We start from the raw sequence: 20,242 nt of genomic DNA on the forward strand, positions 1-20,242 counted from the left end.
CTCCGCAATGTGGAGAGCGGCGCGCGGACACGACGCGCCCCCCGGACCCGGGGTAACCGGGGAAACAACCCGGCCTTCCGCCACGACAAAAAAATAAAATTAATCCACCGTTTCACATCTGTGGCGTGCCTGGCATGGAAACCGATTGACGTTTCTACACTATACCTGCACACCACCACCACCACCACCACAACAACAACAACATGTTGCGCGTAAAGCATTAGTCGTAGTGTCTGAATGAATTGGCACGGAAAATTCCTTCCCCGTTCCTTTCCCATTAAACTTCATCCCTCAACTTACCAGGCACCTCATGAACTGTGCACACCTCATGAAGTGTAATTAGGCAGGAGCCTACTGCACAGCGGCAAGTCACGGCTTAAAGTTCAGATACACCCTTCCTTCCCAAGGGCTCAGCTCGCTGCCTCGGAGGCCGGGCCCGAGCCCGTCGGAAGCCGCCGACTTCCCGGACCGGACGGTGCTCAGCAGCAGGCTCGCCTCTCCCTCGCGGCAACCCAGAGCGCCGCTGATGTCGGGACATTGCTGGACGGAGCTGCTGAAGTTCATGACCACCAGCGCCTTCCTCCTCTTCTTGTCGTCGTCCCCGTCCCCGTCCCCGTCCGCGCCGCCTTCCTTGACGTACATGAAGAGGGCCTCGTCGTCGGGGGCGAGGAGCCTGAATCTCCCGTGCGTGAACAGGTCGCGGTATTGTTTGCGGAGCTTCAGGATCCTGGTGTAGAACCCCAGGACGGATTCCGGGTCGGCCGCCTGCTTGGCCGCGTTCAGCTCGCGGTACTGGTCGTGCACGCGCATCCAGGGCGTGACGCCCTCGTCGGTGAAGCCGGCGTTCGGCGAGTCGTCCCACTGGAACGGGATGCGCGAGTGGTCCCGGGCCAGGATGCCCAGGCCGTGCAGCGTGGCCCGGACGCGGTCCTGGTCCCCCGTGGCGACGGCCTCGTTGTAGAAGCCGACGCTCTCGACGTCCTTGTACTCCTCGATGCCCCAGCTCGCCGGCATGTTCCGCATCCCGATCTCCTGCCCCTGGTAGAGGAACAGGGTCCCCGTCGACGTGGCCTGCCACAGCGCGATCGTCTTGGCGCTGGCCTCCCACAGCTCCGGCGTGCTGTCGTCGCCGAACCGGGACACGGCCCGGCCGTTGTCGTGGTTCTCGCAGAAGACGGTGTGCCAGCCGTCCGTCCCCTCGGTGAAGGTCTGCCACGTCTCGACCAGCCGCTTGAGCGCCGACAGGGGGAAGGGCCGGTAGATGTACTTGCCGTGGAACAGGTCGCCGGTGCCGAGCCGGATCGTGCTGAACTCGAACGCCATGTCGAGCTCGCCCGCCGCCGCCGACACGTACGGCAGCACCTGCTCCGGCCGCGGCGTGTTGGACAGCTCGCCCACCGAGACGGCCCCGTACGGCGCCAGCACCCGCGTCCGCATCTCGCGGATGAACTCGTGGATGCGCGGGCCGTTGCACCACATCTCGGGCGCCGGCTGGTGCGCCACCCCGGGGCAGGTCACGGGCGCGTCCGGGAAGTCAGTCCGCTTCGAGTACTTGTTGACCGTGTCGATCCGGAACCCGTCCACGCCCCGGTCCAGCCAGAAGCGCATGGCCTCGTCGTACACGGCCGCCCGGCACTCCGGGTTCTCCCAGTTCAGGTCCGGCTGGAAGGGCCCGTACAGGTTCAGGTAGTACTCCTGCGTCCCCTCGTCCCACGTCCAGGTCGGGCCGGCAAAGTAGCCGCGCCAGTTGGTCGGCGGGATCCGGTTGCCCTCGCCGTCGTACCGCGGCGGCTTCCAGATGTACCAGTCACGCTTCGGGCTGGTCTTGGACGACCGCGACTCCTTGAACCAGGGGTGCTGGTCCGACGTGTGGTTGACCACCAGGTCGAGAATCAGCTTCATGCCGCGGCTGTGGCAGGCCTCGATCAGCCGGTCGACATCCTCCAGCGTCCCGTACCGCTGATGGACGGCCTGGTAGTCCGAGATGTCGTACCCCATGTCCTGTTGCGGGCTCTCGAACATGGGTGACAGCCAGACCACGTCCACCCCCAGCCGATGGAGGTAGTCGATCTTGGAGATGAGTCCCGGTATGTCGCCCCAGCCGTCGCCGTTGGAGTCCTTGAAGCTGGCCGGGTACACCTGGTAGAAGACCGCGTCTTTCCACCACGGCGTTGTCCCGACCCAGCCGTCCGGGTGGTGAATGAGATTGGACCCCATCGTATGCTTCTTAGGTTTGGTCGAGTCTGATCCGGGCGGGACAAGCTCAACAACTCGATAATGGTTTCAAGCTGAGCGTGGCCTAATAATGCTAATAGGGAAGTAGGGAAGAGGCGAGCGGCTTGGGGGGGACGGCGAGATCGTTTTGGGGCGGGGGACCAAATATCCCACGAGGATGACAGAGAGGGAGGAGCTTGATATCGTATTCCCGAGGCACAAGGGAGAAAAACCCAGCCCCCATCATCCACCACGGGAGTGCGGATCCGTTGGGATCTGCGTACAGTCGAGCTTGTCCGTCCGTCGCGCTCCGACACCCTGGTCCTATGCTACTGCACTACTTTTGGTGGGTTCCTGGGGAAAGATCTGGATCTCGACCAAGGTCACGGCGGCGACGTTTATTCGTGCATCCCTGATCCTTTGTGTCCTGATAACGAAAAGCAGGCGGAGAACCCCACGCTTGTTTTTTGATGACCTCCATTAGTATCCTTTTTCGTCGAGATGCAAGGACCCCCCCGTTTGACAAGAATAGCGGCACGTGGGTGTGTGTGGCATCTGGCGTGGGGCCGCACGGCAGAGAGAACCAGTTCGGCACGGAGTCCGCCCCCTGTGCCAGAGCAAGTCTTGTCCAATTGGCATGCAATAAACTCCGCCTGCAACTCCGACGCCCCTGCTGGAACCGATTCCCCTTCCCCCATCGACCAGCCACACCCAAGGGACTAATCCGTACACTAGTGTATTCACCATGAATGGCCCACAGGTTTGGTGTAATCCGTACACTAGTTTCCAACCTTGTTTTTTTTTCTCGTTTATTTTTTTTCTCCCCTCCCCCGAAAACCGTACGCCTGGGGAAATCGAGGGGAAAGCGACGGTCCCTCGTCGGGGTTGGGACACCACTAACCGATTCGGTCGTCTCACAAGCCCACGGAAACTACCCAAGCCCCGCAAACTATTCCGCCTGCAACTGACGCGAACCCTGGTTGGTCCAGTGCCACCGACACTGTGGCCGATGCACTCGCGCCCCGGAACCATGAACACCTTCTCGGTCGCGCGCCATCCTGCAGGTCGAAGATAAATAACCTGCCCTGATCCAGCATCTCCAGAGCTCTCGGATACCTCTCTTGCTTGCTGCCGTACATTGATAGCATCGGTCTCTTCTCTGTGCCATCTTCTCTCTTTTCATAATTATTGCCTGCGCTCGGGGCTTCGTAGACACGATGGCCGATACTAAAACACCACCAGGTTCGGACGGGCCTCTTCCAGACAAGGAGACCGGCGCAGTTGCTGCTGCTGCGGCTCCTCTGGATGGCGACATCGCTATCGTGGAGGCAAAGCATGCCTCGGAGAAAGAGCACCAAATGTCCCTCCTGAAGGCTCTCAAGCTGTATCCCAAGGCCATCGGCTGGTCAGTCCTGGTATCGTCCACCATCATCATGGAAGGTTACGACCTTGCCCTGCTCGGCAACCTGTATGCCTCCCCGGCCTTCAACAAGAAATTCGGCGAGTATGACGCCGCCTCGGACAAGTATGTAGTCTCGGCTGCCTGGCAGTCCGGTCTGTCCAACGGTGCCAGGGCGGGCGAGATCTTCGGCCTGATCTTTGCCGGTTGGGCCTCGGACCGCTTCGGCTACAAGATGACCACCATTGGGTCGTTGATCCTGATGATCTGCTTCATCTTTGTCCTGTTTTTTGCACCCAATGTCAAAGTGTTGGTGGTTGGCGAGATTCTGTGTGGTAAGTTTCCTCCTCTATAATTATTTATAGGAACTAGGTCAACTAAGAGCTTGGTTTTAATTAGGCGTTCCTTGGGGTGCATTCCAGAGCGTAACGGCAGCTTATGCCTCCGAGGTGGCTCCCATGGTGCTTCGTCCCTATCTCACCACCTTCATCAATATGTGTTGGGTCATTGGCCAATTCTTTGCCGTTGCCGTCAACAAGGGGTCGGTGGGACGGAACGACGACTATGCCTACAAGATTCCGTTTGCCGTGCAGTGGGTATGGCCCGTTCCCATTCTCGCTGGTCTCATCTTCGCCCCCGAGTAAGTGACTTCGTCTCATCCCCTTCGACCCCTTTTCTATTCAATCCCCTGCACCGTGACTAATAACCCGTTCGACTATCTAGGTCCCCTTGGTGGTATGTGAGGCACGGCCGGAAAGAGGAAGCAAGGAGGTCCTTGCTGCGCTTGACCTCGCGAAACCAGCCCGACTTCGACCTTGACGAGACCATAGCCATGATTGAGCACACCAACGAGCTGGAGAAGAAGCTGAAGGAGGGTGTTCGGTTCCGTGATTGCTTCAAGGGCGTCGATCTCCGCCGGACCGAAATCGTCGTCGGCATCTGGCTTGTCCAGACGCTTGGAGGGCAAAACCTGATGGGTTACTTTGCATACTTTCTGTCAGTCGGCTCCCAACACCATGCCCATCAGCGAATTCTGTTAATAATATTTCTTACTGACACACTCGACAGCGTCCAAGCCGGCATGGACTCGAGCAATTCCTTCACCCTCTCCCTCTGCCAATACGCCCTCGGCATGATCGGCACCGCCGGCTCCTGGTTCCTCATGTCCAGGGTCGGCCGCCGGAAAATCCATTTTGGCGGACTGTGCGCCCAGCTCACCCTCCTCATCATCGTGGGCTGCCTTTCCTTTGGCACGACGAAGGCGTCCGTCTGGGCCATTGGTGCGATGCTGATCGTCTTCACCTTTGTCTACGACTTCGCCGTCGGCCCCGTCACCTACTCGCTCGTCTCGGAGCTCTCCTCGACCCGCCTCAAGGCCAAGACGATCGTGCTGGCCCGGGCCGCGTACAACGCCAGCAACATCTTCGTCAACGTCATGACCAACTATCAGCTGAGCTCCACCGCCTGGAACTGGGGGGCCAGGACCGCTTTCTTCTGGGCCGGTTCTTGCCTGCTGTCGGCCATCTGGGTCTTCTTCCGCCTGCCGGAACCCAAGGGCAGGACCTACGCCGAGCTGGACCTCTTGTTTGAGCAGCGGGTGCCGGCAAGGAAGTTTGCCGAGACCAAGATTGATCCCTTTGCCCACACAGAGGAGAAGAGGAGCTTGTCGGGCGAGATGCTGGAGCACGTAGAAAAATAATTAGTTTGTCCAAGACAGTGAATAATTTATCACACACGACAAAACCGGGTCAATCTGCGTCCCATGCACACGGCCCTTCCCGTTTTTTTTTTTTTTTTCTCTTTTCTTTTTTCTTCCCTTTTCTCCGCATTCTAGTGCCAGATCTCTTAATCATCTGGCGAGGAACTGTCTGTTCAGAGAATTGTGTCACTAAATATTTATTAATCTTCATTCTGCGGTGAGATAAGCAAGGCTATGATTACATACAAAAGAAAGAGAGCATTCCTATTAGTTCCTCTTGGCCCTCCGCGCCCTCTCCATCCTGACCGCCCTGCTTGCCTTGCAGCGGCTCACCTTGGTCAGCCGCCCGTCCAGGGCAATGTCCACGGGCGATGTAGCCTGGATATGCCGAACCAGGACCTCATCCACGGCGTCCAGGGTCACCAGGTTCTCGAATGGAGTACTGAACATGTTATCTCCTCCGCCGGCCACAAAGTCCACAGTGACAATCTTGTACTCGGCCGCCTTATCCAACGACTTATCTCCGATGGTAACCGAAACGAGCACATTGTCGGTGCCGTTAGCAGAAGCCGGGCCGTATTCGATCCGGATGCCGCGTGAAACCTGCAGGAACGATGTGACCGGCTTGCCATTGTCCACGTTCACACCGGAGATGATACCTTCGAGGACCTTCCAGAGTAGTTCGCCTGTCACAGTCACCTCAACGACGGAATTGCTAAAGGGGAAGGCCGTCAGGACTTCGCCGCGGGTGATTGGCCCGTCGTCGATCGTGGCCCTGACGCCACCGGCATTGACGAGAGCAAAAGCAGGCGCTGTCTCAGAAGTGCTCGCGTTGAGACGGTAAGTGAGCAAGGCACTGCGCGACCGTTAGAATCTCCCCCTCTCCCCTTGCTCGAATGTATCCGAGACCAACCGGGGGGGGGGGCTCACTCGGAAACAAAATCGCCCAGCAGGCACTCCTGTTCCTGGCACGTCGTCTGGTCCAAAACAACATTGCTATATCCGATCTCCTCCTTGGCGTACTCCTCAAACGGACCGCGCCACTCGTTAATCTGCTCCTGCAGGTCCTTATCCTGGGCCGTCGCGTTGGTGAGGTGGATAGGGGCGCCGTGGTAGGCCAGGATCTTGCCGTCGGCGTCGTACGTCACGTCGATATAGCCCAAGTACTCTCCCCAGCGGTACGCGGTGACGATAAACACCTCTTCGCCATCCTTGTTCTCAACGATGGTGGGATACGGGCCGACGGCGCCCTCGAAATCACCCAGCGGCGTGTGGCTGTGACCGCCCATGATCAGATACAGGCCCGTCGTTTCCTTTGCCAGGCGCTGGTCCTCTTCGTAGCCGATGTGGGTGATGGCCGCCAGGCGGGTGATGTTGGTTGTTGAGCGGATCAGGTCGACAGTGTTTTGGACCGCGGCGACCGGGTTGTTAAACTTGGTACCCTTGCCGGGGTTGGAGATGCCCGGCGTCGTGTCGGTCGTGACGCCAATGACGGCAAGGTCGTACTCGGGGAAGATGTGGAAGGGCTTGATGGTGCGGTTGAGGACCTCGTTGTCCGATTCGATGTTGGCGACGAGGATGGGGAAGGTCAGGTTCTCGAGGAACTCGCCCAGGTAGTCGTCGCCCCGATCAAACTCGTGGTTGCCCAGGGTCATGGCGTCGAAGCCGATCTGGTTAATGGTTTCGGCGATCTTCTCGCCGCCGTAGAAGTTGAAGAACATGGTACCCTGGAACTCGTCGCCGACGTTGAGGAGGAGGGAGTCGGGATGCGACGGTCGCGTCTCCTTGAGCACCGTCTTGACACGCGAGTAACCGCCATAGCAACCCGCCTCCGGACGCGTGCAGTCGGTGCCGGACTTGGAAAACTGGTCCAGGTGCGCGTGTACATCGTTGATGTGATAGAAGGAGATGTTGTAGTTGCCGGCGTCGTCGATAAACCGTTTGTTAAGTCTCCGGCTCACGAGGTGGTCTTCCCGAACAGCGAGAGCCGTGCCCAGAAGGCAGGCTGTAGCGAGGGAAAATTTCATGACTGTGGGAAGGAGCGGGGATATGCCGCGCGAGAGAAGGCTTGCAAGGTATGCCCGAAAATCCAACTGTTTGACTTCTCGGGAAGTCGCGGTCGGTCAACGGCGGCTGATGTATGCAGGTGCTGTGACGATGTCGGCAACTTCCTTAAGCACCTCAATTACAATCACCGCTACTCTGCAGTGTAACGGCAGTCCCGTGTGTGTACCCTCTGAAAAGCTAAGGGGTATTGACCTGTCTTGGAGCCCGTTCAGAGGCTACAGTCGTACCGGCCAATTCAGTCCCAGATCTTTCTTCTTCTTCTGGCGAAAACCCATCGGACGGGAGCGACCCTTGGATCTAATAAAACCTTCGCCGCGCGTTCCTGCCTCGGCGCCGGGAACACACAGGTTAAAGTACCTTCCACTTTTGGGGCTTTTCCCACAATCGCACTTCAACTGGCCTTCCTTAACAGGGTCGAGCAAGGACGTGGGGCTGATTGCAACAGACCAATCTCCTCGAGCCATCAATGGCTTCCCGAGGATCGACTCGTGGGGACCCAGTTTGACCCACGTGCATTCACTAAGCTCAGCAACTGGGTTCGATGAGCATTGAACAACTGGAGACCGTTGGGCCTAGTGTGGGTATTAATCCGCTGTTCAATGCAACTATACACTTGTCTCCCACAGGACGCTGATATCGCACACACGTACATACATACTAGTACACTACTACTCCGTATCTGGACAACAGAATTAGGTCCATCCGTGCAATTTCGCTACTAGCAGTAGTGCAGATACGGGTTGTTCTCTGTTCTGGTCTATTCTTGTTCTTCTCAGAGCACCACTCTGTCATGCTCAGTCCCCCCCCTTCTCTCTTACACTATCCCATGTTATCGCTGAATAAGCACCCTTGCCTCCGACATGGAAGTGGCGGGATAACTCTGCGGAAGAGGCTTGGCCGAAAGGTGCAAACATCTGCCTGATAATCACCTGACTTTCCACACCTTATTATTACCGCTCCCATGCCCCCGGCCGAGTACGGTTCGTTCTAGTAACCGTTCTAGTTGTAGTCGCTGTTACAATTCGGCATCATGTCTTCGGCACGCAGCCCCGCCGTGCCGACGTGAAAAGAGAGCCTGAGGATACCGTGCTTGCTGTTGTCTGTTGCTGTGTTCAGCTGTGAAAGCTCATAAGGGCTCCGTATAGCCGGTTTTCTGTATTTTCGGGACGGTCCAACTGTGGCGCTGGTGTCGATCCTATGACACTGCTGCTGCCGGATAGCAGCCCTCCCTGAGCCGCCGCTGAGCACCGAGGCACCAAAGAGTGTTTTAATAAGTGGACAGAGACAGGGAATGCAAGCACCAATGAGTACGCAGGTAGCTTCAATTCTGAGATCATCAGAGTGTCAGAATATAAAACAGGACGCAACAGAGATGATCTCTGTGAGACGCTGACGCTGTCCAAAGCACCACCTGGTCAGCCATCCACGTAAAGTCGGTGGAGTCAACGGCGATTGTTAATAGCGTGTAACACTTGTAAGCCGCAACGGCTCCGGCGCTGGCAGCCCCATCAGCCGAGATTCCAAGCAGGTCAGCTTGGAAGGCCAAGGAGACACACCAATATCCAAAACCTGAGTGCAGAGGACAGGGCCAACTTCTTCCTCCAGCCCATCTGCAGCCGACGCAGCACGATGGTTGGGTACAAGGCAAGATATAGATCAAGGAGGACCTAGGAAACTCCGTGGGCGACACTGGCGCGCATCGTGATTGAGAAGTCCCAGCACCTCCCCTCCGGCTCGATCCATTGGATTCCGATGGGCCGGCATTGCAGCATGAGCATGGCAATAATAATGCCGGCGGAAAATAGAAAGTATAATACCAAAGTGATCAACATTATTGCCTTAAGCAGCTGGGCCGGATCGAGGATCTTGGCCAGTAGCATGATGACAGCGAACTTAGGTGCCGCGAACGACGCAATCCCGGTCATGAAAGCGATCCAAAATGTACATACAAGCTGGTCTTTCGGGCATCCTCTTGTGACAACGTCCCTCTATGCCTGCCGACCCTATACTGAGACGGCTATTCTGACAAGTACGAGGTACAAGATGATCAACAACTGCACAAAAAAATCAGTCCTGATCCGGGTCGAACTATGAGGACCGCTACATCCGTCGAGAGCGAGGGAAGGACCGACAAGGGAATCAATGACAATGTAGTCCTCTGTTCGAGGCGTTTTCAGGACAGTAGGCGGCTGTATATCCTTCCGACTACGAACAGAACGGCAAGACCCGTCATCGCTCCCGTCACGTCAAGTAGTAGCGGCGCCTGGCTTTCTTGCGCCTAGCCGGGGTAAGGCTCTTCGATGCCCAAGGTTATTGACAGGAGATTAAGGTGGTGTGGCGCGTAGTCATACGAGTATAATAATTATCCCAAGACGGTGTTGCATTCCCAAACCATCCATGGCTTGTATGTCGTCAGGTGTTATCAAAAATGATGGCTTGACGGTTCAATTTTCTGTAATTGGTTACTACGCTGCCAAGTCGCTGTACGTAATAGGATTGAAGCATGTTTGTCGAACTCGGTCGAGAATCGATACAAGGACTCGACAATCCAGACGGGCAGCCATGATGATCCCAAGGGACATTTGCAACCGGTGTTCTCGCCGACATTTTATCGAAGTCTTGGAGTTGTTGTTCATATGCGTTCCACGGCTAATACTAGGATTCCAACAGGGAGTTTGACCAGATTCAGTTACAAAGTCATCAAGAAAGCGGCTCATGATTGGGGCCACATGCAGTGTAATTATGTTTGTATGTACTGTACACTAACGTCAATCATACCCATGTCGGTCACATACCAAATTCGGCCACCAAATCTCCACCAAATTCAGGGGTAATATACAGCTTACAACACCAACAAGGACACAGTCAATTGAAGCTATTCGCAAGCCAACACTCCTAGAGTTAGTCAAATATAGAGTAGTCTACAGGCATCTCCTTCTATACTAGCTTTGCAAAGCCTACCTTCCCCTGTAATGCCGTACGCCGTGCCTTTTGCCGCTGTTCTTCCTCCTCCTTTATAGCTCTCTCATCTATCTTTTCCTAGATAGCTATAATAGTAAGTATACGTGCCTTGTTAAAGTGCTTCTTGGTAGTCTTTTTCCGACTATTAGTCCTCCTCTTGATAAGCTCCTAGTTTAGAAGATAGAGTATGAGATTATTTGCTTACAAGGTTAGAAAGTCTTATTTTAGATAGGTAATTGCCTTCTTTAATAGGCTGTTATAAACTCTAGATAGTTCCTCTATAAGGTTATTAAACTGAAAGAGTATCTTCTTACTATTAGAATAGAAAAATGCCTCCTTTTCTAGTATATCTATATTAGACTTATAGAGGTTAAGAACCTTTACTAGGTCAAATGGAATTAGCCTAGCCCTTTTCTATATGTTAGTAATATTCTTTGGTATTGTTTTATATATCTAGGAGTAGATGTTGAAAAACTAGTGATTATTAATTTAAATTATATTAAAGAGAGCGGTTTCCATAATAAGTTAGCGATATCGCTATATTAGAGGGCTAAAGATACTAATGTCTAGGGGTTATAGTATATAGGTTAAGTATAATAGCAAGTAGAAGGGAATAATATTATAGGAGGTATAGAATTTAACAAACTATGGTAATATATAACTTATATAGCTATCTAGAAGAAGAAGATAGTTCCGACTAACTATTTAAGGTACTATATACTATTTAAAGCACCTAATCCATTCTACTATAATATTATAATTAATCTAGCCATTTAAACTGACTTAAATAATAATATATGGGTTAAGGTCTTAAGGAATCTATAACTCTTAAATTTAAGTACCTTTAAAGATTATAAATAAAGGTAAAATATAATTATTAGTATTAATATACTTAATGATTAAGACCTATTTATAGTTACCAGGCTAAATAGAGGTTAGCTTCTATACCTTTATATAAGGTATAATAACCATCAAAGTATCCCTAATACCCTTTATATAGCTCTTTTTATCTATATTATAGATATTATCATTAGTAATATCATATATAAGCTAGGTAGTCTAGAAGAGTTTAAACTACTACTCTAAAGTCTAATAATCAAGGGTATCTTTCCGGGACTAATCTAATATACAAGAGCGTCACATCCGAACCTCTAGATAGCATACAAGGAAGTTAAAATACCAGTACTTTCTAAGAGGTTTTATATCCTCCTTCGCAAGGAGGAGTTAGCTAGCCAGATTCTTAATAGCCGAGATGGACATTAGCTAGCCCTAGGCATCAAGTTAGTAGATAGCTCGAATAAAGGAAGCTTCTTCTACGTTCGATAGGCGTTATTATAGCTCTCTAGAAGCTCGAATACTCTTATACCGACCAGAAAGACGGTCTATAAGCGTTGATCAGGGGACTCTAAAGAGGATAGCAGCTTATCGAATACTAGGGACATCTTTCTGTTCGAGCGCTAGGATTGCGGCTTGGATACGGCCTTCCTGATCAAGATTTGAGTTAGCCATCGTCAGAAAGGTAGAGTAGACTTCGAATATTGTAAGAAAAGAGGAATTTGTGGTAAACTGGCTTGCGATGTTGGTATCTTGGTGGTGTACGTTTAGGGGCTTAAATTGGTGGAGATTTGGTGGCCGAATTTGGTATGTGACCGATATAGGTATGATTGACGTTACTTTGGGCACAGCATAATTCGGACCGCATGGGCATGCCCATGAACCCCGCCGCCTTACTGAGCCTGGTATGGTAGCTAGGCAACAAGCTGAAGTTTCTTGGCGCTTATCGTGACTGGGCGAAACGAAGTTCGAAGATGCCCTGTTTGCGCGAGCCACGCTTGCTGATTACGGATGGAACAGCGCTAGTGCTCCGTAGCACGCACGCTATTTTCGGTTTTGGCGCACTTAACTGCGAGGATGCCCGGGGTTCTGAGTAGATCGGACGCCTCTACGAAGTACTCCGTAGTGTATGACCTCTCGACCTGTGTGGCTTGGGCTACGTGGACAGTCTGGTGTGATCTTCGTCTTCCCAACACGAGGGTGCAGCTTCCAGATTTGATTCAAGCGCCTCCGCTAGGATGCACCAGGGATAAGAATTCCACCGCCGGCTTGTGATGCAGCACAACGGTTGTTCTCGACTAAAGTTTGACGAGTTGCTCGTTCATTATGTTCCTTCCACAACCGGAGATGGCTTGTACCGCCCGAGGCGAAATGTTGGTCCTCGTCGCCGAGTTGTTTCTCCTTGCAGCCTTGCTTATTATCTGCCTCGCTTACTTCGTTTTCCTCATGCCGCCAAGATACCCAACCAACATCCCAGCTGTTCCTTTTTGGGTGGCTCTCATACCCTTCTTCAAAGACGTCGACCAATCAGATATCTTCCGCAAGTACATCGAGAGACCGCTCAGGACTCATGGTGCCGTAAAGCTGTTCTTCGGAGCCCAGTGGAACATCTTAGTGCACAAGCCATCATACCTCGCCGCCATCTTCAGAGACGAGGACATTTACCAAAAGAGCGGCAATCAGAAAAAGATTCCTCACAGTGTCCTCGCGCACCTCCTTGGTGACAACATAATATCCAGCCACGGAGAGAGGTGGAGAAACTACCGGTCCGTGGTGAAGCCCGGGCTGCAGAGAGACTTCGAGGCCAGAGCAATTGCCCGCAACGCCGAGCACCTTTGCGGCTTATTGAGAGATGCCCAAGTCCGCGCAGGAAACGGGGGTGTGCCCGTCCAGGAGCTACTGCAGCGGTACTCGGTGGCCAACTGTTCCGAGGTGGTACTGCAAATCAAGCTCGATGTAAGTCAAGATATTATGTGAAACGTGTTGGAGGCATTGACGTCCGTTAATACTTACGTCTGGTGAGGCCCTGACTTCTGCCAACGCGCCCATCAACTTTCTGCAGACCGAGGTGAAGCGGGAGATTTTCAAGCCCGTCTTCATGAACTTCCCTGTTCTTGACCGGTTTCCGTTCCCAAGCCGCACAAGAGCCCGCCGAACCGTTGACAGGTTCAAGCACGAGCTCAGACGTGCGATTGTCGAGAGCCACGCGAAAGACGCCATTTTCGCTTCGGCAGCGTCTTCTGACGGCCTAGGCCGGCGGATGTTGGACGCCAGAGAGTCCGGACTGTGGGACGAAAAGCAGCTGTTGGATAACCTAACAGTTGCGTTCGTGGCAGGTCAAGAAAACCCACAGCTCTGCATGATATCCACACTATACCTCATGGCTAAGCACCCCGTAAGCCCCCGCGGCGGGCTCCCCTAAAAGTGACCAAGAGTCTCATATCAGCAATAGCTGACGGCTGCACAGGAATCCCAAGCTAAGCTCTATGCCGAGGCTCAGAGTAAGGGGTTGATGGAGCGCACAAACCCGGACCCGGACCCGGACCCGGAAATCCTGCAGGACATGCCGTACCTGACTTCGCTGATATACGAGAGCCTGCGGCTCTTTCCACCGATTGGTCAGCTAGTCAATCGGAAGGCAAGCAAGGATATCCTACTGGGCGATGACATTGTCATACCCAAGGGGACCTATCTAGGTTACAACTGCTACTCGACCAACCGGGACCCTGCTGTCTGGGGCCCGAGAGCTGACGAGTTCGACCCGGCTCGGTGGGGAGACTCGCCATTGGCCATCCGGAAGCAGTATCGGCTGCGGAAAGCCAGAGCAGAGTTCATCAGTTTCCACGGCGGACGCCGCGCCTGCCTGGGGGAGAAGTTTGCCATGCTGGAGATGAGGGTCACTCTAGTCACTCTCGTGCGGGAGTTTCGCTGGAGGCTGGACCCAGCTTGGGTGGATAGAAAGACGCCCGTAAGTCATCAGCCTGACCTGTTTTGGGCCATTCTGGACGAGCCGGGGCTCTCTATTAATCGAGGTGGATATTAATAGGCTGGACCTCTCTACCCTCGTACGCTAAAGCTCGTATTCCTCGACAGGAAAAAGGATCCTTGCTAAACTAATTAAGGTAATTAGACATGCTGGTTGTCAAAGCTTACTTGGTAGGTTGCCCAGCGGGTCGAACAACGTGGCACACGCAATCGCCAGTTTTAACTAACCTTAACACTGTCTTGTTTCATCAGTACAGAAAAGTTTGAACTGCTTCTGGGTGGCTTTGACAATGATGCCTGATGTGTTTGTAGTCAAATATTTCTCGACGTTGTTGCTCATCTTCCTGCGCTAAATTGAAATGCTCAATTAACGAACCGAGGCCACCAAGAGTCTTTCTCTGAATCACACTATTAGTGAATGTCTATCCGCCGCAATAGGTAATGATGTGTATCAGCGATACTGGCTCATTAGTAGTCCCTCCCTGACATTTAAGTAATTATTGTTGAAGATTCGTCGATGACATGGATAGGACTAATTATTAATCTGCTTTGTAGCGTTCATGATATTGGATCGGATATCGTGCCGAAGAAAGATCGGATATGTCCGAATAGTAACACAGATCGTGGCATGTCGAGCTTGCTTGGATCCTTCTGGAAACGGAACCCGCCGTTGATCACAGTTCAGGAGTGTTGGTCGTTACCCCTCCTCGGGGTTGTGGTCGTTTTAATGAGCTGCTGTACAGTCACCCTCCAACTGCCAAGCTGGGTCGAGAGAAGGAACGCCAAGGCTTGATCAAAAAGACAGCGGTAAGGAAAGTAGGGGCACTACAAGTAGACGCCGAGCGTTGAATGTACTGTATATACATATGTACAGACATACAAACATACTCGAATCGCCAATCCCCGGACCCCGCCCGCCGGGACATAAATAGACTGGCTCCACTCAGAATAGAGTGGCACTTGTCACAAGGGACCCGGCACTGGCCGAGCCTTTCTCAAACCGACCAGGGTTTGAGCGAATGTTATATGCATCGTGCCTTCCAGGGCTTGATCACGAGCAAATGATGCAGGATTTGTAGCAACCGTTCTCGGCTCTGCTCGAATCAGCCCGACCCATCCTCAGCCAGGGCGAACAAGGCTCATTTCTGCTTCGTTTTCTCAAGTGGCTGTGCATTCAGATGCTATACATCCATTGCACCGTCAGGGGCCAAGGACCGTTTCCGTTGTGCCAATCGAACTTGAGGGTAAAAGGCACCTTGATAAGCAAGGAAGCTGCTGGAGGCAGGCAGAATGCGACATTCTGGCACCGGATTTAGCCCGCTAATATCTCGAGCACGGTGTATTGGTTCCGAGAGAGTCCAAGTTTCCTCTAAGAGAATCCTTCCCGGCGAGTGCCTTGCCGGCGCCCAGTACCTCACCGATCCCTTCGTCCAGACACAAGCCGGCCCCGGAAAATTAGGCGTTTTGCACGCCGTTTGCCGGATTCCGATCGACTGTTCTCTGCGCCATTGTTGAGCAACAAGACGTGTAATCGTCTCATCTAAAGGCCTCCGCCAGTTCACATGCCAAATCACCCAGCGTCTTAATTATTTTGGATATTAATACCTCTCTCTTCGTACTACCTATTCGGCTCCATAACCATACATCCGTTGGCCTCTCTTCTCATTTTCTCTGTTCATCTCTTGTCCAGACTGGCCTTGCGGCAGTCGCTTTTATTCGTCGTTCAGGGTACCGTACCTAGTTACGAACCATGGACTTCTCAAACGAAGGCCAATCATTCTACCACCGTCTGCAAGGCGCCTTCGTCACGGATGGAAATGGGAGGCTCATTCACTGCACTGGGCCTCAACGGCAACGGGCCCCGGATAACCGGGGTTTGATCCAATCGGGGTCCCAGTCCCTTGGAGACTCCGGCGACGTTAGGATCTACCAGGACTGCGATGCCCGCCAACACAGGACTGTCGTCCTTGTCAACAGCGCGCGCTCCGATCACGAGGACATCGCTTTAGACAAGTTTTTTGTGCAGTTGGTTCTCCATCAAGCTGATTTCAGCGTACGTTCTCGGCCTCTGAAAACGGCAAAGAACGACCCGAGAGCCGAGCAGATCGTGGATCTCTTTGACAGCTATCTCAGATACCAGGGTAAGGACGACAAATGGACGGACGGAGGGCGAACGTATTTTACAGAGCGTGTCCGTCACTTTACCGCACAAGAGCGCCCCATCGAGTTCTGCCTGCCTGCGTTTCCCTGCAAGTCGTCCAACAGGGACAAGGTTACGGGGCCCGACCCCGACCGGGGAGAGGAGCTCGCTCTCGAGAGGCTCCACGATTTCGTCGAGGCCGTCGAGCGAATGTACGGGCCCGGTGCCAAGCTGTGGATCATCAGCGACGGCCATGTCTTCAGCGATTGCATCGGCGTTGACGATGCCGATGTGGACGCGTACGGCGAGAAGCTGAAGCAGATGAACCACTCCATCGGCGTCCGCAGGGGCAACACGAACCGCGTCGGCTTCAAGTCCCTCGTGGACCTGTTCCGACTTTCAACTTCGGCGGTTGTTGGCGGCCTCCCGGCTTTGGCCCAGCGGCTGAGCCTTCTTCCGACCATCGACCATCATGTCAGCACCAAATTGACCGAGGAGGCCGAGCTATGCCGGCGCATTCTGATGGCCGGCTGCGGCCCACGGAGATCGGCCGTCCGTGCAAAGATTGACTCCAAGGACCCGGCCATCACCGCGCTCTACCGGGGCTTCTCGCGATTTATGCTGGAGGACCTAGAGCATCACCCCCACACCCGGAACCTAACCAGGTCGCAGCAGAAGAAGCTGTCGGCCAAGGTTGCTTTTGAAATGATCTTGGTGCGTAATCTACCCCTTTTGATGTCTTCGCTTAAATATTGTGAAGTAATCACCGTATCGGGCTGTTGCTGACGCAGAAACAGCGCAACCAAGCATACTCCAACCTGGTCGAGATGCTCTTTCCGAACCACGTCCGCCTGTCCATCCATGCGCAAGTTTCTCTTTTTTTTTTTTTTTTTTTTTTTTTTTTTTTTTTTTTTTTTTCGCATCCCATCCACCTGTTCCCCTCCCCACTGGGATCCTATAAAAAAACCCCCGCTAACTTGCTCATCGTCCCAGACACGACAATGCGGGTCCCAAATTCGGTATCCAGCTCTTTGACCCGTCCCGCGTCCGCGCGGTCCAGACTCTTTCGGCAGACGGCGAGCTCATGACCTCGCTCGACCTGCTGCACATCCCCACGCCGTGGCACAACTCGGTCGTGCAGCTGGCCGGGAGCGATGTCATTCTCGTCACCAAAGCCAAGCTTGCTAGGGCAGCGCTGACCTCGGGGAGCATGACGGGCGGGCTGGTCGGCGCCGAGGAGGGAAGGGCCCATTTCATGCTCGAGAAGAAGTCTGTCGGCGCTGCTATCCCCGCCCAGGTTGCACCTCTTCCGCCAGCTTCATCTGTTGCTACTATCCCTGCTGAAGGGGTGGTGGAGACAGAGTCTAAGATGGGCCCTGCGGCGACTGAGACGGCTACTGATTCGACTACTGCCGCGGTGGAGTTGCCGAGAGCTGCAAACCGCCCTACGGCTGGGAAGCCAAGGAAACCAACCACAATGTTCGCAGAAAAAGCAGACGATGTGATCCGTCGGAGCACGGGCAGTTCGGTCGGTGGGGAGAAATCATCCCCTGCGAGCCACACAACGAACTCCTCCTCTTGGCTGGCAAAGCTGCGCTGGGTTCTGTCGCTTTTCGGCCGAAAGAGTCGCGAGATGGTTGGTCGACACCTGAGACTGGGAACTTGAGAGCACAAAGAAGAATTTTGATCCGAGCTTACTCGTACCTGAACTACCCCAACCATTTCACCCTTCCCTTCTCACCGCTGTACGAGAACCAAGCCGTGGATGGGGTTCCGAGCGTTTTGGGTGGTCGGTAAACAGGCCCTGCTTGGGCGCATCTTTTTTGTATAATTATTAAGTGCCCGGTTGGGAATGTACCTTTGTATTATGCTCGGAGTTCGGAATATTTCCTGCTCTCTTGACTGATGTGGCACTGTCGACAATTTGACCGGGCCGCCCTTGTGTTTTCTTCTTCCATGTCGGCGGCGGCTCTTTGCATGGTCTTGTCATCTGGTCAAGTGTTGCCACATTCCCCTGTTGTTCTGCAACGTCGAACCAGGGTTAGCGCAGCTGAATCCAGAAATCAGCCAGATGCTTTGAACTGAACAGAAAAAGAGGGCAAGAAGTAAAAGGAAACCAGTATACCGGGATACCGGGGGGTCAGGTCAGTGGGGCCACGCGGGCCGTTCTGGCGGTGCACGCCCGGGGCGGAGCAGAGTGAAACCACCTCAAAAGTGGTCCGTGGCCAGCCACAATGTGCTCAAATGCACGCAATTGGCCGACTCTCGCCCTTCCGATGCGTGAGAGTCTACCAACACGAGATTCGAGTGAGTCGATCTTCTATTTAGGTTTTCTCGCCAAGCCTCCAGTTGCGGCACCCGCACACGTTGGCGGCACAGCAGGCGTGAGACACGTATGTATCAGGAAGGCGTGACTGGCGAAGCCCTTTGCAAAAGACCGAGTGGTAGGTAGGTAGCGTGCTGCATGTGCCAAAGCAAGAAGCCCCGAGTTCCATCAAATGGCAGTTGCCCCTGTGGTACATACCTCATATTCTGGTAGCTGCCGCACTTATTAATTACCGGTCAGAGCCGTTGGTGGTCCAATTCCTAACCCAAATTGAAGGAAGTTCGTAAATAAGATTTTAAAACCCCAACTCGACTCCCATCAGACATAAAGTAGTTTTTGTCCTTTCAAGTCTTGAAAGTTCACCTTTCTTCCGCAGGTCCATTCTACTTTTACGCGGATCGCGACTCAGTAATTACCTCCGAAGACAGCACTCCCAATACCTCGCCGCAAGATGGATCACCACGACATGACTGGCATGTCGTCCGTGGCGACAATGACTACGACGGCTGCCGCAGCTGCTGCCACGAGCTCTGGAAAGAGTGGGATGGGCGGCATGGGCGGCATGGGGAGCGGAAACGGTTGCAAGATCTCCGTAGGTCGTTCTCTGTCGGCCACTTGACGGAATCCCCCGGCTGACCGACTGACTGCCATGTTCATAGATGCTGTGGAATTGGAACACCATCGATGCATGCTTCATTGCGAAATCGTGGAAGATCACGTCCAGGGGCGTCTTTGCCGGATCCTGCATCGGTGTCGTACTGCTGGTTATCGTCCTCGAGATGCTGCGCCGTTCCGTCAAGGAGTACGACCGCTTCCTCCTCAACAAGCACCGCAAATCGCTGGCGGCCGCCAAGCCGACTCCATCACCAAAGACGGCGTCCGATGACGGCACCGATGCTCTTCACTGCCCTGCTGTTGTCAGTCAGGGGTACCGCCCGAACGTGTTCGAGCAGGCCATACGCGCTCTACTGCACATGTTGCAGTTCGCCGTCGCCTACTTTATTATGCTGTGCGTACTCTCTTGATGTCCTGCCCGAGGATAATAGTCCTAGGAAGCTTGGCATGTTCTGACTTTGATGACGCAGGCTAGCCATGTACTACAACGGCTACATCATTATCTGCATCTTCATCGGCGCCTACATTGGCAGCTTCATTTTCCATTGGGAAACACTCGGCGGGTAAGCAATCCCATGTCCCCCGCCTCCCGGTCAAGGGACTCGTAAGCTAACCCTTTGACAGTGGACAGCAGACCAGCGCTTCCAAGGAAGCCACCGTGTGTTGCGGTTAGCCTTAATAGTCTCTGAGGTCTCGAGGAAGGGCGCCTTGTCATGACAGAAACTCCCTAGTCGGGGGGCCGGTCCTCTTCCCCTCCTCCCCCATCTCTCCATTCCTTCCATCTTCTTTCCTTTTAAGCTTGACGTTATCTTCTGTAGAATATATATCTAATCCTAATGCAACTTGCCATGATCAACAGCATCAATCACAAATCAAGTCTTGTCCCATCTGGGAGCAGCAGCCTTGCATCATTGCTCATTGGACCGCTCACTGCTGAACGTTAGATGCGTTTCTTGATTCGGCAGATTGCTTAAGCGTCCGGGCGGGCCGTCCAGTGCCGTT

At 53.6% G+C, this 20,242-nt stretch overlaps 5 protein-coding genes across 5 annotated transcripts; 3 read left to right on the forward strand and 2 right to left on the reverse strand.

The window, feature by feature from the left end:
• Positions 1–81: 81 nt before the first annotated feature.
• MYCTH_2303089 (glycoside hydrolase family 13 protein) lies at positions 82–2,458 on the reverse strand. Its single transcript, XM_003662411.1, has one exon. The coding sequence runs from the start codon at positions 2,215–2,217 to the stop codon at positions 370–372; it is 1,848 nt and encodes a 615-aa protein (XP_003662459.1). The 5' UTR covers positions 2,218–2,458; the 3' UTR covers positions 82–369.
• A 567-nt stretch (positions 2,459–3,025) lies between these two features.
• Positions 3,026–5,410, forward strand: MYCTH_2303090 (uncharacterized protein). Its single transcript, XM_003662412.1, has 4 exons — positions 3,026–3,948; positions 4,013–4,253; positions 4,337–4,609; positions 4,682–5,410. Exons 1-4 carry the CDS (start codon positions 3,432–3,434, stop codon positions 5,310–5,312), a joined length of 1,662 nt encoding a protein of 553 aa, XP_003662460.1. The 5' UTR covers positions 3,026–3,431; the 3' UTR covers positions 5,313–5,410.
• Positions 5,411–5,491: 81 nt separating this feature from the next.
• MYCTH_2303093 (uncharacterized protein) lies at positions 5,492–7,666 on the reverse strand. The gene is made up of 3 exons (XM_003662413.1): positions 7,572–7,666; positions 6,243–7,461; positions 5,492–6,168 (listed from the first exon to the last, which is right to left on the reverse strand). Exons 2-3 carry the CDS (start codon positions 7,337–7,339, stop codon positions 5,580–5,582), a joined length of 1,686 nt encoding a protein of 561 aa, XP_003662461.1. The 5' UTR covers positions 7,340–7,461; positions 7,572–7,666; the 3' UTR covers positions 5,492–5,579.
• A 4,879-nt stretch (positions 7,667–12,545) lies between these two features.
• MYCTH_2117759 (uncharacterized protein) lies at positions 12,546–17,965 on the forward strand (the record flags this gene model as incomplete). The annotated part of the gene is made up of 6 exons (XM_003662414.1): positions 12,546–13,130; positions 13,198–13,569; positions 13,642–14,142; positions 15,901–17,013; positions 17,127–17,164; positions 17,293–17,965. The coding sequence occupies 6 exons, from the start codon at positions 12,546–12,548 to the stop codon at positions 17,963–17,965; spliced, it is 3,282 nt and encodes a 1,093-aa protein (XP_003662462.1).
• A 945-nt stretch (positions 17,966–18,910) lies between these two features.
• On the forward strand, positions 18,911–20,109 carry MYCTH_88187 (copper transporter-like protein). Its single transcript, XM_003662415.1, has 4 exons — positions 18,911–19,217; positions 19,285–19,634; positions 19,711–19,803; positions 19,865–20,109. The coding sequence occupies exons 1-4, from the start codon at positions 19,077–19,079 to the stop codon at positions 19,911–19,913; spliced, it is 633 nt and encodes a 210-aa protein (XP_003662463.1). The 5' UTR covers positions 18,911–19,076; the 3' UTR covers positions 19,914–20,109.
• The last annotated feature ends 133 nt before the right edge of the window (positions 20,110–20,242 follow it).

The sequence above is a fragment of the Thermothelomyces thermophilus genome, chromosome 3 (assembly GCF_000226095.1).
Source record: "Thermothelomyces thermophilus ATCC 42464 chromosome 3, complete sequence".
NCBI classification, from domain to species: domain Eukaryota; kingdom Fungi; phylum Ascomycota; class Sordariomycetes; order Sordariales; family Chaetomiaceae; genus Thermothelomyces; species Thermothelomyces thermophilus.